General features: G+C 36.1%; 1 protein-coding gene across 1 annotated transcript in view; it reads right to left on the reverse strand.

Annotated features, from left to right (window-relative positions):
• WBP4 (WW domain binding protein 4) overlaps nucleotides 1-15,724 on the reverse strand; it is a 60,741-nt gene that overhangs the window by 40,114 nt on the left and 4,903 nt on the right. The window contains exons 5-8 of the mRNA XM_038569666.1: nucleotides 13,423-13,590; nucleotides 9,334-9,380; nucleotides 8,782-8,857; nucleotides 6,675-6,868 (exon numbers count right to left, since the gene is read on the reverse strand). Coding sequence (XP_038425594.1) covers nucleotides 6,675-6,868; nucleotides 8,782-8,857; nucleotides 9,334-9,380; nucleotides 13,423-13,590 — 485 coding nt within the window. The remainder of the gene's footprint in view (nucleotides 1-6,674; nucleotides 6,869-8,781; nucleotides 8,858-9,333; nucleotides 9,381-13,422; nucleotides 13,591-15,724) is intronic.

Here is a 15,724-nt window from a genome sequence, read left to right on the forward strand (position 1 = left end):
GTCTGTTTCTTGGTATATCTCTCCCTCTTTTTCTTTTTTCATCCCTTTGCTTGTTTTGTTTCGTTTCTTAAATTTCACACAAGTGAGATCATATGGTATTTATCTTTCTCTGACTTATTTCACTTAGCACCATACTCTCTAGCTCCATCTCTATCATTCCAAGTGGCAAGATTTCATTCCTTTTTAGTGGCTGAATATAATTTCATTATACATACATATATCACATCTCCTTTATTCATCTGTTAGTGAGCATTTGGGCAGCTTCCAGAGTTTCGCTATTGTAAATATGCTGCAGTAAATAAATATAGGAGTGCGTGTATTCCTCTGAGTTAGTGTTTTTGTATTTCTGGAGTAAACATCCAGTAGTATTGGATCCTAAAGCAGTTCTATTTTATATTTTGTGAGGAGCCTCCATACTGTATTCAACAGTGGTTGTACCAGTTTGCATTCCCACCAACAGTACCCAAGGGTTCTTTTTCTCCACATCCTTGCCAACACCTGTTGTTTCTTTTGTTTTTTTGATTTTAGTCATTTTGACAGGTATGAGATGATTATTTCCTTGTAGTTTTGATTTGCATTTCCCTGATGATCAGCAATGCTGAATATAGATTTTATATCCTTCATTAAAGAGCTCCCCATCCACAGAGAATCATTTTATAATTTTTCTTTTTCTTTTTTTTTTTTTTTTTTGCTGGTACCCTTAAATATCTTTGTCCTTATGTTTGTCTATTGCATGGAACCTAAAAACCTCCAACACAGACTTACCCAATCATTGGTCTGTTAAGTGTTACATGGGGAGGGGGAAAAAAATCACACAGACTTTGGGTTCTATAATAAAGCTTTAGTAATCAAGACAGTATGGTATAGGCACAAAATAGGCACATAAATCCATGGCACACTAACAGTAATTTAGAAATGAACAAACAATTATATGGTCAATTAATCCTTGACAAAGTAGAAAACAATATACAATAGGAAAAAGACCATCTCCTCAAAAAATGGTGCTGGGAAAACTAGTCAGGTATATGCAAAAGAATGATACCAGGCCACTTTCTTATACCATACACACAAATAAATTCAAAATACATTAAAGACCTAAATGTGAGACCTGAAACCATAAATCTTAGAAGACAGCATAGACAGTAAGGTCTCTAACACTGGCCATAGGTAGCAACATTTTTCTAGATGTCTCCTGAGGGAAGAAACTTAAAAGCAAAAATAAACTAATGGGGCTACATCAAAATAAAAAGTTTCTGCAAAGCAAAAGAAGCAATCAACAAAAGACAACCTACTGAATAGGGGAGGAAATTCTGCAAATGACATAAACAATAAAAAGTATCTAAAATATATAAAGAACTTATACAAGCCAACACCCAAAAATAAATAATCAAATTAAAAATGGGCAGAAGACATGAACAGACATTTCTCTGAAGAAGACACAGAGATGGCCAACACTTGAAAAGATGCTAAGCATCACCACATGCAGAACAAAACTGGGCCATTTTCTTACACCATACACAAAAGTAGACTCAAAATGGATGAATGACCTAAATGTAAGACAGGAATCCATCAAAATCCCAGAGAAGAACACAGGCAGCAATCTCTGTGACCTTAGCCACAGCAACTTCTTGCTAGACACATCTTCAAAGGTCAGGGAAACAAAGGCAAAAATGAACTTCATCAAGATAAAAAGCTTTTTGCACAGCAAAGGAAAACAGTTGACAAAACCAAAAGACAACCAACAAAATGGGAGAAGATATTTGCAAATGTCTTATCAGATAAAAAGGCTAGTGTCCAAAATCTATAAAGAACTTATCAAATTCAACACCCAAAAAACAATCCAGTCATGTAATGGGCAGAAGACACAAACAGACATTTCTCCAAAGCCATACAATGGCCAACAGATACATGAAAAAATGTTCAACATCACCTGGCATCAAGGAAATACAAATCAAAACCACAGTGAGATACCACCTCACACCAGTCAGAATGGCTAAAATTAACAAGTCAGGAAATGACAGATGTTGGTGAGGATGCAGAGAGACAGAAACCCTCTACAATGTTGGTGTTGGAGGTTCCTCAAAATGTTGAAATAGAGCTACCTCATGACCGAGCAATTGCACTACTAGGTATTTACCCCAAAGACAGAAATATAGTGATTCAAAGGGGGCACCAGAACTCCAATGCTTATAGTAGCAATGTCTATAGTAGCCAAACTATGTGAAGAGCCCAGATGTCCATCAAGAGATAAATGAATAAAGATGTGGTGTGTAATACACACACACACTGGAATTACTACTCAGCCATCCAAAAATTGAAATCTTGCCATTTGCAATGATGTGGATGGAACTAGAGTGTATTATGCTAAGTAAAATAAGTCAATCAGAAAAAGATAATTATCATATGATCTCACTCATGTGAATTTAAGAAACATAACAGAGGATCATAGGGGAAGACAGGATAAAATAAAATAAGATGAAATCAAAGAGGGAGATAAACCATGAGAGACTCTTAACCATAGGAAAGAGATTGAGAGTTGCTGGAGGGGAGGAGGTAGTGGGATGGCGTAACTGGGTGATAGACATTAAGGAACACATGTGATGTAATGAGCATTAGGTATTATATAAGACTGACAGGGATGCCTGGGTGGTTCAGTGGTTGAGCGTCTGCCTTTGGCTCGGGGCGTGATCCCGGGGTTCTGGGATCAAGTCCCACATCAGGCTCCTCACAGGGAGCCTGCTTCTCTCTCTGTGTCTCATGAATAAATAAATAAATCCTTAAAAAAAAATAAAACTGACAAATCACTGACTTCTACCTCTGAAATGAACAATATATTATATGGTAATTAATTGAATTTAAATAAAGAAATAAAAATAATAAATACATAAACTTGTATTTAGATGAAAAAAAAAGATGCTCAGCACCACTGATCATCAGGGAAATGCAAATCAAAACTACAAGGATACAATCACCTCACATCTGTCAGAATGGCTAAAATCAAAAACACAAGAAATGACAGGTACTGGCAAGGACATAGAGAAAAAGGGACCCTTGTGCACTGTTAGTGGGAATGCAAACTGGTATAGTCACTGTGGAAAACAGTATGGAGGTTCCTCACAAAATTAAAAATACAACTGCCCTAGAATACAATAATTATACTGCTGGATATTTGCCCAAAAAATACAAAAACATCAACTCGGAGGAATACATGTACCCTTATGTTCATTGCAACATTATTTACAAAACCCAAACTATGTAAGTGACCCAAGTGCCTATTGAGAGATGAATACAGAAATGGTATAGGTATCTACAATGGAATATTACCATAAAAGAGGAATGAAAGCCTGTCATCTGCAACGACATGGATGGAGCTAGAGAATATAATGTTAAGTGAATTAAGTCAGAGAACGATAAATACCATATGATCTCACCTGTGTGGAATTTAAGAAACAAAATAAACAAGCAAAGGAGAAAAAGAGAGGGAGGGAGAGATAAACCAAGAAACAGACCCTTAACTACAGAAAACAAACTGATGGTTACCAGAGGGGAGGTAGGTGGGAGAATGGGTGAAATAGGTGATGGGGTTTAAGGAGTGCCTGTGTTGTGATAAGCATTGGGTGATGTACAGAATTGTTGAGTTGCTACACTATACACCTGAAACTAATACTACACTGTATGTTTACTGGAATTAAAAAAAATCACACAAACATACAAACTGTTAAGACTTCAAAATTTATGATATTTAGTGTCAGCAGAGACTTTGATACTTTAGTAATGGGTATTTCTTCCACTAGTCCCCAGTGCTTATTAAAAAGGAATATTCAGCTATATACAGCTGAGTAAATATTTATACCATAGAAACTATCCATCCATTATTTTGGTAGATGAAGATTTATTGGTGTCTTTGTGACAGATTAAACTCCAAAGCAATTAAGACATTACAGTAGGACTCCATATTTTAATTTTTTAAAAAGATTTTATATATTGAGATAGAGAAAAAGAGAGCACCCACATGCACATGAGAGAGCCTGAGAGAACAAGTGGGAGGCTGAGCCAGAGGCAGAGGAAGAAGGAAACTCTCTGATGAGCAGGGAACCTGATGCAGGGCTTGATCCCAGGGGCCTGGGATCATGACTGAGCAGAAGGCAGAAACCCAACTGACTGAGGCACCTAGACACCCCCAGTATGACTCTGTATTTTAAAATAATGTATGTAAGTCTGAATTAAAAAAATTATAGACCAAGAAAATACCAAGATGTTACAGTGATTTTTCTGGGAAGTGGCAGGGTTATAGGTAGTTTGTCTTTGTTTACCTGTATTTTGTAATATTTTATTTGGTTGAAATTTAGTAATATCTGTCCAGATTGGATGCTGGGTATAAACATTGTGAGATGGGGGTGCTTGGCTGGCTCAGTTAGTTGGTAGAGCATGTGACTCTTGAGCTCAGGGTTATGAGTCCAAGCCCCGTGTTGGGTGTACTTAAAAAAAAAAAAAAAAAAAAAAAAAAAAGATATTACTTAAAAAAAAAATCCTAAAAAAGAAAATAAAAAAAGAACAAAAGAATATAAACATTGTGAGATGGCTACTATAGGCGCTTTGTTGCTGCTTCTCTACAAACTGGATACATCCCTCAACCTAAGTTCCACCAAGAATTATGGGGTAAGCAGAAAAACTCCAGGCAAGGACAAAATCCTAGGTGTGGCCTGGAAGTACCCTCTCTCTAGCATCTTTGAATTTCCTTCACTTCTCAGGCCAGTAATGTCACCCAAGATCAATGTGATGTATCTTTTTGCTTTGCCACCTGGGCTCCTCACTGTTCCTGGAAAGATCACAAAGCAGGACTAGCAATAGTATAGAAAGGTCTAATTTTTTCCTACCATGGCTACCAGCAACTCCTGTCAATTCTTTTACTTGGTACATTTCCTCTCCCACCCCAGTTCAGTGACTGTTTCAATCCATTAATGCCTTCAGAGACGCAGGGTCTTGGGTTGTCGGAATGTAGGTGACACATGGATCTTCTCTTTTTTTGTGACTGTACATGCCTTTCAGCACCGCTTTCTTAGCTTTCAAAGCCTTTGCTTTGGCTTCGGCTTTGGGAGGGGCAGGGGCTTCCTTCTTCAGCTTTCGGTGCCATCTTCATGAAAGGGCTACACATTGACTCTTAATCATGAGAGATTTATGGTGGTGATGTTTTCATTAAAAGGGACTCCAAAGGAGGTACAAAGGGAATACCAACAAGGGTGGGTGGATAGGTTGGTCTTGAACAAAGAATAAACTCATTTCCAGTAAGAAGGTAAAGTATGGTTTTTCTTTTCTGTAAGAGGGGAAGACTATGGATGAGTTGGTATCAGGGAGGAAATTAAAAGAGTTTCTCCCTTTTAGCCTCATTTATTAAGAAATCAAGATTGCTTGCTGAGAGTCAGGAGCTTTGAGGAGCTTGACAACATTAATGGATTGAAACAGAAGAGTGCACCCAGGAGAAACAAGCTTGATCACTATGCCATCATTAAGTTCCCCCGACTACTGAGTCAGCCATGAAGAAAATAGAAGACAACAACACACTTGTGTTCATTGTGGATGTCAAGGCCAATAAGCACCAGATCAAACAGGCTGTGATGAAGCTCTATGACATTGATGTGGCCAAGGTCAACACCTTGATCAGGCCTGATGGAGAGAAGAAAGTGTATGTTCGACTGGCTTCTGACTATTGCTTTGGATGTTGCCAACAAAATTGGGATCATCTAAACAGTCCAGCTGGCTATAAATCTAAATATAAATTTTTTCACCATAAAAAAAAAAAAGTCAATGTGCAGCCACCAGCCTGCCAACTAATTTCTAGTTTTCACTTCATATCCAAACCACATACATACCACGAACCACTTTTCATTCCTATTATAATCGGAGTTCCTTATTTATTTTTTAAAGTTTTTATTCAAATTCCAATTAGATGGGACGCCTGGGTGGCTCAGTGGTTTAGCATCAGCCTTCGGCCCAGGATGTGATCCTGGAGTCCTGGGATCGAGTCCCATATAGGGCTCCCTGCATGGAGCCTGCTTCTCCCTCTGCCTGTGTCTCTGTCTCTCTTTCTCTGTGTCTCTCATGAATAAATAAAATCTTTACAAAAAAAAAAAAAAAAAAGGGCACAAAAAAATTTCCAATTAGTTAAGATAGAATCTAATGTTAGCTCAGGTGTACAACATAATCTGAGTTCTGCCAAACCAAACCCCAGTGAAGCGACTAGAAGGGCTTAAAGGACTTCTTAACTGTAAAATTCAACAGACATTTTTCTTGTTCCAGGCCTAATAAATCCTTGACACTCTCTATTCCTTTGGTTTCTTGGGTCTTAAATTCTTCTGCCTCTCTGCATAGCTTTCTAGCCACTCTTTTCATTATGGGCTCCTCTTTCCCTGCCTGTCACTTAAATGTTTAATGTTGCCCAAAGTCACTTCCCTAGATTATCTCACCTATTCTGAGATTTAAATTACTACCAGTATGCTGATGATACTCAAATTAGTAGTTCTAGCCCAGATACTCAGACTTGCATGTTCAGATAACTCCCTAGATGTTATAGAAGTATCTTGGCTTTATTTCTATCTTCCACCAGAAAACTGAGTAATTCTGTTGAGTTTCCTATAAATTGGTATAGTTCTGTAAAGAGTAAACCAAGAACTTACCTTAAACTTTATTTTTGGCTTTTGTGTTTCTGTAGAGGCCTCTCCTTTTTCTGCTTCCTCTTCCCCATCAGAATCACTATGAGAATCTGATGATTTAGACTCTTCTAGGGTACCAACTGACTTTTCATTGACCTTACTAGAAAGCAGATCGCCAGAGTGTGGAATGAAATCATCAGGTTTTTCCCATCTGGATTCTATTCAACACATTTTAATAGTCATGTTATTTAGTTACCAATTCTATTTAGAAGTAATTCTCAATAGAACACTCCCTGTCACTTACAAATGTATTATTTTTTAAACTCCCTCCCCCCCAATATATTAAGCAATGATACTATATCTATTTCACACTATCACTTGACCAAGAAGATGATAAATAAGAGTTCCCAAAGCTCTTGCTCTTTTATCTTTTAGAGGTTGATTTCAATCTGGATTCCAGATGATTAAACTACAGCCCCAATGGAAAGAGACCTAAAAACTGGGCAATACCGTCAAATGACTCTCACACTTTATCTGACACCAAAATCAGGAAACATGCTAATGAAACAGATCCGGGAATTTACTTATCACAGAGATTTCCTGGGATCCTCAAAGAGTGAGATTATACTGTGAATCACCTGAATGAATAGAGACTGTCATTTTGATGCTAGGAAAAAAAATAATCTCCATTGAACTCTACTGCCATCCAGTGGTTTACTGGGCTTTTAGTGAAATGAGAGCATTTCTAATTCTCTTGCAGTTATTCTCTATTTTTAGTGTAATAAAAGGGAGAGGGATTCTAAGCTTTACTGTCCAACTCAGAGAGTCTTAAGAGTGAAAGACTTAATTAATAATTACACTTGTCTACTGATGAACTGAAACTGAGAGCAAATCAATTCGTATGGTTTCTTATTCCAATTTTAGTATATGTGCTGCCTAAGCGAGCACCGTATGGTTTCTTATTAAAAGAGGATGCTTTCCAGGGCACCTGGCTGGCTCAATCAGTGGAACATGCGACTCTTGGTCCCAGTATTGTAAGTTTGAGCCCCATACTGGGTGTAGAGATTATTTAAAAAATAAAATCTTAAAAAAAAGGTAAGAAGGTGCTTTCCAACATTATTTCACATAAGCAACAAAAACTTTCAGGAAAAAATTTATTAAGCACCCACTACATATCCAGTACTGTTCTGGAGCTTTAGAGACACCTGACCTTCATGACCCAATTGGATCATCTCAATTGCCTAAGAGCAACTATAAGTTCAGTGACTTGCCCACCTTCATAGAGCTAGTAAGGGAAGACGCTGCTATGCATTGAGCTCAGATCCCACTCTCCACCTAATATTATATCACTGTATTATTTTATCTTTAAAAAGATTCAGTACCTCAATTTTACTTAGCTAGAACCATTACTATCGTTGGGCAGGCTAGGTATCTATTTGGATACCTAGTAGAGGTCTAGGTAAGAGGACCTTTTCCTCCTAAAAGATTTAATGCTATGGGTTTAGATAGTAGAAATTTAATAAATAAATAAAGCTTCCCAAAGTTATATTGATACAATATGTATTTTGGTAAATTTAATTGTAGTAGAAACTAATACAATTACTTGCTAACCCATTTTATAAAACTAAATTTGAAAAACTTTGATAATAAAGTAACAATAGTTAGGCATGTTTTATGTTGACATATAACTAAAACATTATTAGATTAATAAATGTGAAAATTTGACAATCTTAGCCACTGCTAAAATAACTTCAGTTTTGTTTTAGTGGCTAAAATAACTTGTTTTATTTTAGAAAATGAAAAGGCAAGTTGAGTTAGGTGATTTCTAAGACATCTTTCAAGGTAGTGATTATATTTCTACAATAATCATGATAAAAGTAATAATGGTAGAAAAAGTAAAAATGATTTTTAATATTTGTGAAGTATCAATTGAGAATGAGCAGCACATTAACTCTATATGAAAATCTTCCCTTTTCATTGTATTGTTTTTAAATGACAAATTAATACACACATGCTATAGATATTATGTTGATCACTATGATAAAAATTCTTAAGTCCCCTTCATCAGTAGGCTAATTAGCAGTTCCAGGTACAATTTTATATAGTTAGGAAACTCAAAGATAATACTTACCTCCTGTTTCTGTATTATAATAGTAGGTATAACCATCTTCGCTTACACCTTCTACCCAAACAGTCTTTGCTGCTGTCTAATGGGAGGAAAAAACCAGCATAAACTGAAGATAATGATGTAGTTACTCTATATTAAGTAACTAAGGCAGAGAGTCAGCTACCTTTCCTTTCCTCTTTACACCTGGGAGTTAGGGGTGGCAGTACTGATTATGGCCAGGAAGCCTGGTTTGGGTTAATCATGAGACAACCAACTTTCAGAGAGGAAATGTCTCATCTCGGAAAGACAGGAACAATGCTTTGCAGATGGACAGGGACATCTGAATGGCAAATGACTATAAATCAACGGATAGTATTTGTCCTGCATGGAGTTTTTAGGTAGACATCACTTTTACACCTCCACATAGCCTTCTCACAAAAGAATTCTAGGAAGAAAGGAATAAAGTGCCTGCAGGGAGGCTTATTTGGAAATAAATCTGCTTATCAAAACTCTTTTATAAAAATCCCAGAAACCAATCAACTTAAACCAAAGACACTATCAATGTGCCTCAGTTACCTTTTTTAAGTTTCCTTGAAATCCTTCAGGTCTCTCCCACTGGGATGCTTAAAACAAAGTTTATTGCATTAATACAATTTTTTCACTTAAAAAGAAAAACTTCTCAAAAACTTTAACTTGGCAAAAATTTACTAGACATTCAATGTGTACAAAACACCACAGGCCTGTAAGTTAAACATGTAATTGGAAAAAAGGGCGCCGCACTGGCCTCAGTGGTTGAGCATCTGCCTTTGGATCAGGTTGTCATCCTCAAGGTCCTAGGACTGAGTCCCGCATTGGGCCCCTGCAGAGAGCCTGCTTCTCCCTCTGCCTGTGTCTCTGCCCCTCTCTCTCTCTCTCATGAATAAAAAAGAAAAAATAAAAAAAAAGAAACAATATATATCCCAGGGTCAAGGCATAGGGAGAGAACCCTAAGCAGACATACCAGGGAGAGTGTAGCCCGGCATGGGGCTTGATCCTGATCCCATGACTCATGGGATGATGACCTTTGCCAAAACCAAGAATCCAATACTCAACTGACTGAGCCATCCATGTGCTCCCCAGGCTTGAAAAGTTTTTAAAAGTTATTGACTTATTTATTTTTTGGTAATCTCTACACCCAACATGGGGTTCAAACTCATGACCCCAAGACTAAGAGGCATGTGCTTTTACGACTGAGCTAGCCTGGTACCTCAGGCTTGATAAGTTTTGAAGGAATGAAATGACTACTTGACATCTTGGGGAGGGGAGAGTGAGAAATAGAATGAATGACTCAAGAGAAGATAAAGGATCCAAGAATTAAAAACAAGGACGGCTGATCCTTGAACAACATGGGTTTGGACTGTGTAAGTCCACCTATAAGCAGATTTTTTTCAATAGATCTATTGGAAATTTTTTTTAGAGATCTGTGAGTTTTTTCAAACTCACAGAACCATGTGGTCTAGAAATATCCAAGAAATTAAGAAAAAGGTATTACTATGAAAATATAGTAATATAATACATGCAACACACAAAATATGTGTCAAACAACTGTTTATGTTATCTGTAAGACTTCCAATCAACAGTAGGCTATTAGTAGTTAAGTTTTTAGGGAGTCAAGATATAAAGTACCATATGATCCGTAATTTTGCTATGGGCATATACTCAAAGAAAATGAAAACACTAACTTGAAAAAGATAAATTCACCCCTGTTTATTGCAGCATAATTTATAATATATAATACAGAAGCAACCCAAGTGCTCATTGATAGATGGATAAAAATGTGAGATACATATATTTCTCTCTCTCTCTCTCTCTCCCCCAATCTCTCTCTCTCACACACACAATTACTCAGCCATGAAAAAGAAAATCTTGCCATTTCTGACAGCATGAATGAACCTAGAGATTCAATGCTAAGTGATAAGATCAAACAGAGAAAGACAAATGCCAAATGATTTCACTTACATGTATAGTCTAAAAAACAAAACAAAAAAACCAGACTCTTAAATATTAAGAACTGGTAGTTGCCAGAAGGGAGGTGGATAGGGGGACAGGTGAAATAGGTGAAGGGGATAAACAGTTTCAAACTTCTAGTTATAAAATAAATAAGCCATGGAGATAAAGAAAAGGACAGTAAAGTCAATACAACTGCAATAACACTGTATGGTGATTACATCTGTGAGCAGGGATTAATGTACAGAATTGTCACATCACTGTATTGTACACCTGAAACTACTATAACACTGTATGTCAACTATATTTTTTTAAAAAGCTATAAGCAGATTTTTGACTGCATGGGGTAAGGAAGGGTCAGTGCCTCTAACATCTGTGCTGTCCAAGGGTTTTGTTGAAAGCAAGGGTATATGCAGTAGGATAGTGAACAAAGGAAGCAAGTAATAGGAATTAGAGGAGAGAAATACATATTAAGAGCTTTTAAAAATCTTTTTTAAGAAATATTTTTTTTATTTTAGAAAGAGGGAAGAAGAGAGAGTGCCTGGGAGAGGGTGGGAGAGGGGACAGAGGGAATGGGAAAAAGAGAATCTCAAGCGGACTCCACGCTGAGCCAGGAGCCCAACGTGGGGCTCCATCCTATGACCCCGAGATCATGACCTGAGCCGAAATCAAGAATTGGATGCTTAACTGACTGAGTCTTCCAGGTGCCCCATTAATAAATAGTTTCTATGCAAATTTGAGAAAGAGACTTATGATCCTTAGCATATAATCATTTGTGATTCACTGCTAAACTAACATGCACTCCCCTTAAGGCTCAGTGCAAACTGAGTGATTACTATTTCTCTGTAGTCCAAAACTGACTGTGATTCTAAAAATCCTAACAGTTATAGTAATATTTATAGCCCATGGTTTTCTTCATTATTAACTTTGATCTCATTTCCTATCATTCTGATCATTCTTAACTTTTTTTCTGGCTTTTCTTCTATTTGTTCAATATATGTACTACCTACCCTTTATACTTGTTGTCTTCTTTCTCCTTGTGTTCTCATATACTCCTAAAAGTTAAGATTTTACATTTCTAGACTCAACTTATTTCCCTAATTCCAGGCTCTAATCAGCTACTGAAAACTTCCACATGAATGTTCTAGAAGTACCTCAACTTCAACATACCAAAACCTGATTTCATTATTGTCCCACTTTAATTTACTCTATCTCTGTATTCCATACCTCAGTAAATGGCACTATCGTCCTCCTAACCCTCTTTGACAAAGCCCCAATCTATTTTTCCAGCCTCTTCCTTCTGCTATGACATCTTCAAAGAACTATGTATTTTACCTCCATCAGATGACTATTTTCTAAGCATTCAAACTTTTTAAGGCTTCATATTGTTCCACCTGTTTGGAATGCTTGCTTTACCCTCATAACAACCTGCTATAATTTTTTTCAATTAAGTATCTATGAAATGTCCAGGCACTGTGTTTGGTGCTAGGGATACAAATGGTGAATAAGATGGCATCATTCTTTATGCTCTCCTCTTAATGTATTGATTAGTTCAAAAGTAATTACTGTGATAATCTCTCAGACCCACATATTTACAATTAATAACTGACCATTCTAAGTTCCTAAACAATCTTACTTACATCTCTGTTATAGCACTTTAAAGTTCCTCTTTGTATCATGCTTACTTCTGACCTTAAATTTTCTATTTCTGGAAAGCAAGATGCTACATAAATGAATAATGTATTTACTAATCTCAGAATTTACATGAAAAAATCCCTGATACATTTAGTTTTAAAGGAAAACAAAAAGATGCTTTTGCTATTCCTACTGGAAAACATCATTGTGTATTTTATTAGAAAGTGATATCCAAAACATAAATAGGAGTCAGGGGGTTCTTTACTATAAGATAGCTACACAAAAAAGAAAATGGTTCTGGTTCCCAATTTGCTTTTGGATAGAAAATCTCTCCAACATAATATTTTCTTTTAATAACCCCCTGCAATTTATAAAATAGATCTGAAATGCCTTATTTTTCTGTTCCATAGCTCATACTTTTAGAAGATTTTATTGAGAAAATATAAAGCTTTAACTTATTTGTAAGGAACCTATTTTTTTTTTTTAAGAATTTTTTATTTCTGAGAGAGACAGAGAGCATGAGCAGGGTGGGTGGAGGCAGAGCAAGAAGGAGAAGCAGACTCCCCATTAAGCAGGGAGCCTGATGCGGAACTGTGGGGCTCAATCCCAGGATCATGACCCAAGCCGAAGGCTTAACTGACTGAGCCATCCAGGCACCCCATAAGGAACCCATTCTTAACGCTTTAACTAAGTATGACGCTGAGTCATTTTAAGAAGAGACCTTTTATTTACTTTTATTTTTTTAATTTATTTATGATATATATAGAGAGACAGACAGACACAGGCAGAGGGATAAGCAGGCTCCATGCTGGGAGCCCGATGCGGGACTCGATCCCGGGACTCCAGGATCGTGCCCTGGGCCAAAGGCAGGCGCTAAACCATTGAGCCACCCAGGGTTCCCCAAGATCTTTTAAAGGGCACCTAACTTTTTTACAATTGTGTCAAAGATATACAGTCAGTTTTTCATTGCTTAAATGTCCTGATATTAACTAAAACAAAATAAACAGTTATCACTTTTACTAGTTCTATGCCTAAATGACCTACCTCCTGTGATAAGATCATAATAGTAGTGGTAACCCTCGGAGGTTATGCCTTCTACCCATCTGCCTTTTGAAGGGTCTTTTTTCTTTTTCTTCTTTTCCTTCGGCTGATTTGATGCAGAGGTGGGTGGGACAGTGCTTGTTACTGGTGATATGCTTGGCTCTGAAATTTCTAGAGAAAAAGTTATAAGAAAGGTAAAGTGCCAATAACTTTTTCTCCTGGTATAAAGAATTAATAATATTATTCCAATCAAAAGCTTGACAAGATGATTCTTTTGGGAATTTGACAGACTATAATAAAGCTCATCTAGAAAACCAAATATGCAAATATCCAGAATCATAAAACAGAAGTGATAAAGGGAACCTAGTTCTATCAGATGTTAACTTATTCTGCAACAACTAGTACCAAAAAACAAAACAAAACAAAACAAAAAAAACTAAAACTGATCCAGGCATAGGCAAACATATGACTGAAACAGAACAAAGAGTAGAGAAAATATATCCAAATGCAGATTCCTGGTGTTTCTCATTAGAAAGAAGATCATTTAACAAATGATGTTGGATAAACTGGTTAATTATTTGGAAAAAAGTAAGGCTATTCCCCACTCCATGGCCCCTCCCATATTCAGACATCAATATAAACGCAGATCAAAAATATATATGAAAAAAAATTACACAGGAAAATAACATTAAACTACATACAAATCCAAAAAAAAAGAAAAAACTACATACAAATCCAAACATTTTGTATAGCAAAAATAAAAACAAAAAATAAAACAATATAACACTATGTTAATTGAAATGGAATCAAAACCAAAAAAAAAAAAAAAAGACAATGAATATTTACAACAAATACGGCTCATGGCTAATGCTCATAACAAAGATTCTTTACAAAGAAATCCAACATTCTATTATTCTATTGGAAGATGGACAAAAAGTACAACGACAGGACAGCTTGGTATTAGCTATCAATATAAAAAATATACTCATAGTTTGATTCTGCAATCTCATGTCTACAGATTAAATTTACAGAGAAAAATGTGAAAACATGCCTGCATAAGGGTGCTTGCTGAAGTATTCTTTCTAATAGTGAATATTCTAAAGCGATCTAAATGTTAGTCCGGAAGGGATTAGTTAATTAAGTTATAGCACTTTTATGGCATTTTGTTATGGTATTTTATACCCTTTATTAAACTTTATTAAATACTTATTACTAGTGGTCACTATAATAAACAGTTTACACCATTACATTACTCAGTACTTGTGAAAATTGAAGGCTGTGTAGCTAGCATGTGGTAATTCTGGTGGATTCCAAAGTCTGTGCTCCTAGCCACTAAACATGATATACATTCTTAATTATTAAAGAAAGTATTTGACATGTTATTGAGGGAAAAAATAAAACCACCTCCAAATAGACTATAACGTGGAATTATATAACTTAAAAAGAAAATTCTAAAGATGTCTGGGATAATCTTAAAAGCAGTTAGTTTCTAAAAGTCTTTTCTTTATAATGCATTATTATACTTCTTAGGGGAATGTATATCCTATTTAAGAAAACAAGGCAAAAAAAAAAAGACGGCTATGAAAAATAATAAAAGTCCTATTTAAATACAAAATGCTAAGATCTATTTGCTTAAAAGGCAACATAAGGAAACTTCCCAATCCATAAAATTGATGAGATGAATTTTCAACTACTCCTCTTTAATTCTGCAGGAACACCTATATCATTTTTCTCCTTTAAACATATAGCTTTATCCTCATGGAAATACAGCACCCACCGCTTCCTTTTAACTAACAATGTTCAGAATAATATTTTTAAAGTCTGGTTACAACTGTTCTTATTTGATGAGGCCAATGCCAATTAGCTTGTTATTCTACTTAAAACTCGGAAGAAATTTTTAGAGAGTAAAGGATATCATTCCTTGTTGACTATCTCAACTATTATGCAAGGTCAACTGGGACTGCTATATGCTTGGTTTAAGGACAATGGATTTGTCATGGAAGAAATGCTGACAGAAAAGTTCTGAGTTAAAGCCTAAATTCATCAAAGATATAGATACAATCTACTTAAATAAGTACCTTTTATCTGGAACTGAGTTACCTTCAAACCCTCAAATTATTTACCTTCTTGCTGGTGATCATGTGGTAAAAAGGGAATCCATTTATACTGTTAGTGTATGGAAACTGGCCCAACCACTATGGAGAACATATGAAGATTCCTCAAAAAATTAAAAATAGATCCACCATACGACCCAACAATTTCACTTCTGGGTATATACTCATAGCCTATATAAGCAGGATTTCAA

Source organism: Canis lupus, chromosome 22 (genome assembly GCF_011100685.1).
Source record: "Canis lupus familiaris isolate Mischka breed German Shepherd chromosome 22, alternate assembly UU_Cfam_GSD_1.0, whole genome shotgun sequence".
Classification (NCBI taxonomy): domain Eukaryota; kingdom Metazoa; phylum Chordata; class Mammalia; order Carnivora; family Canidae; genus Canis; species Canis lupus.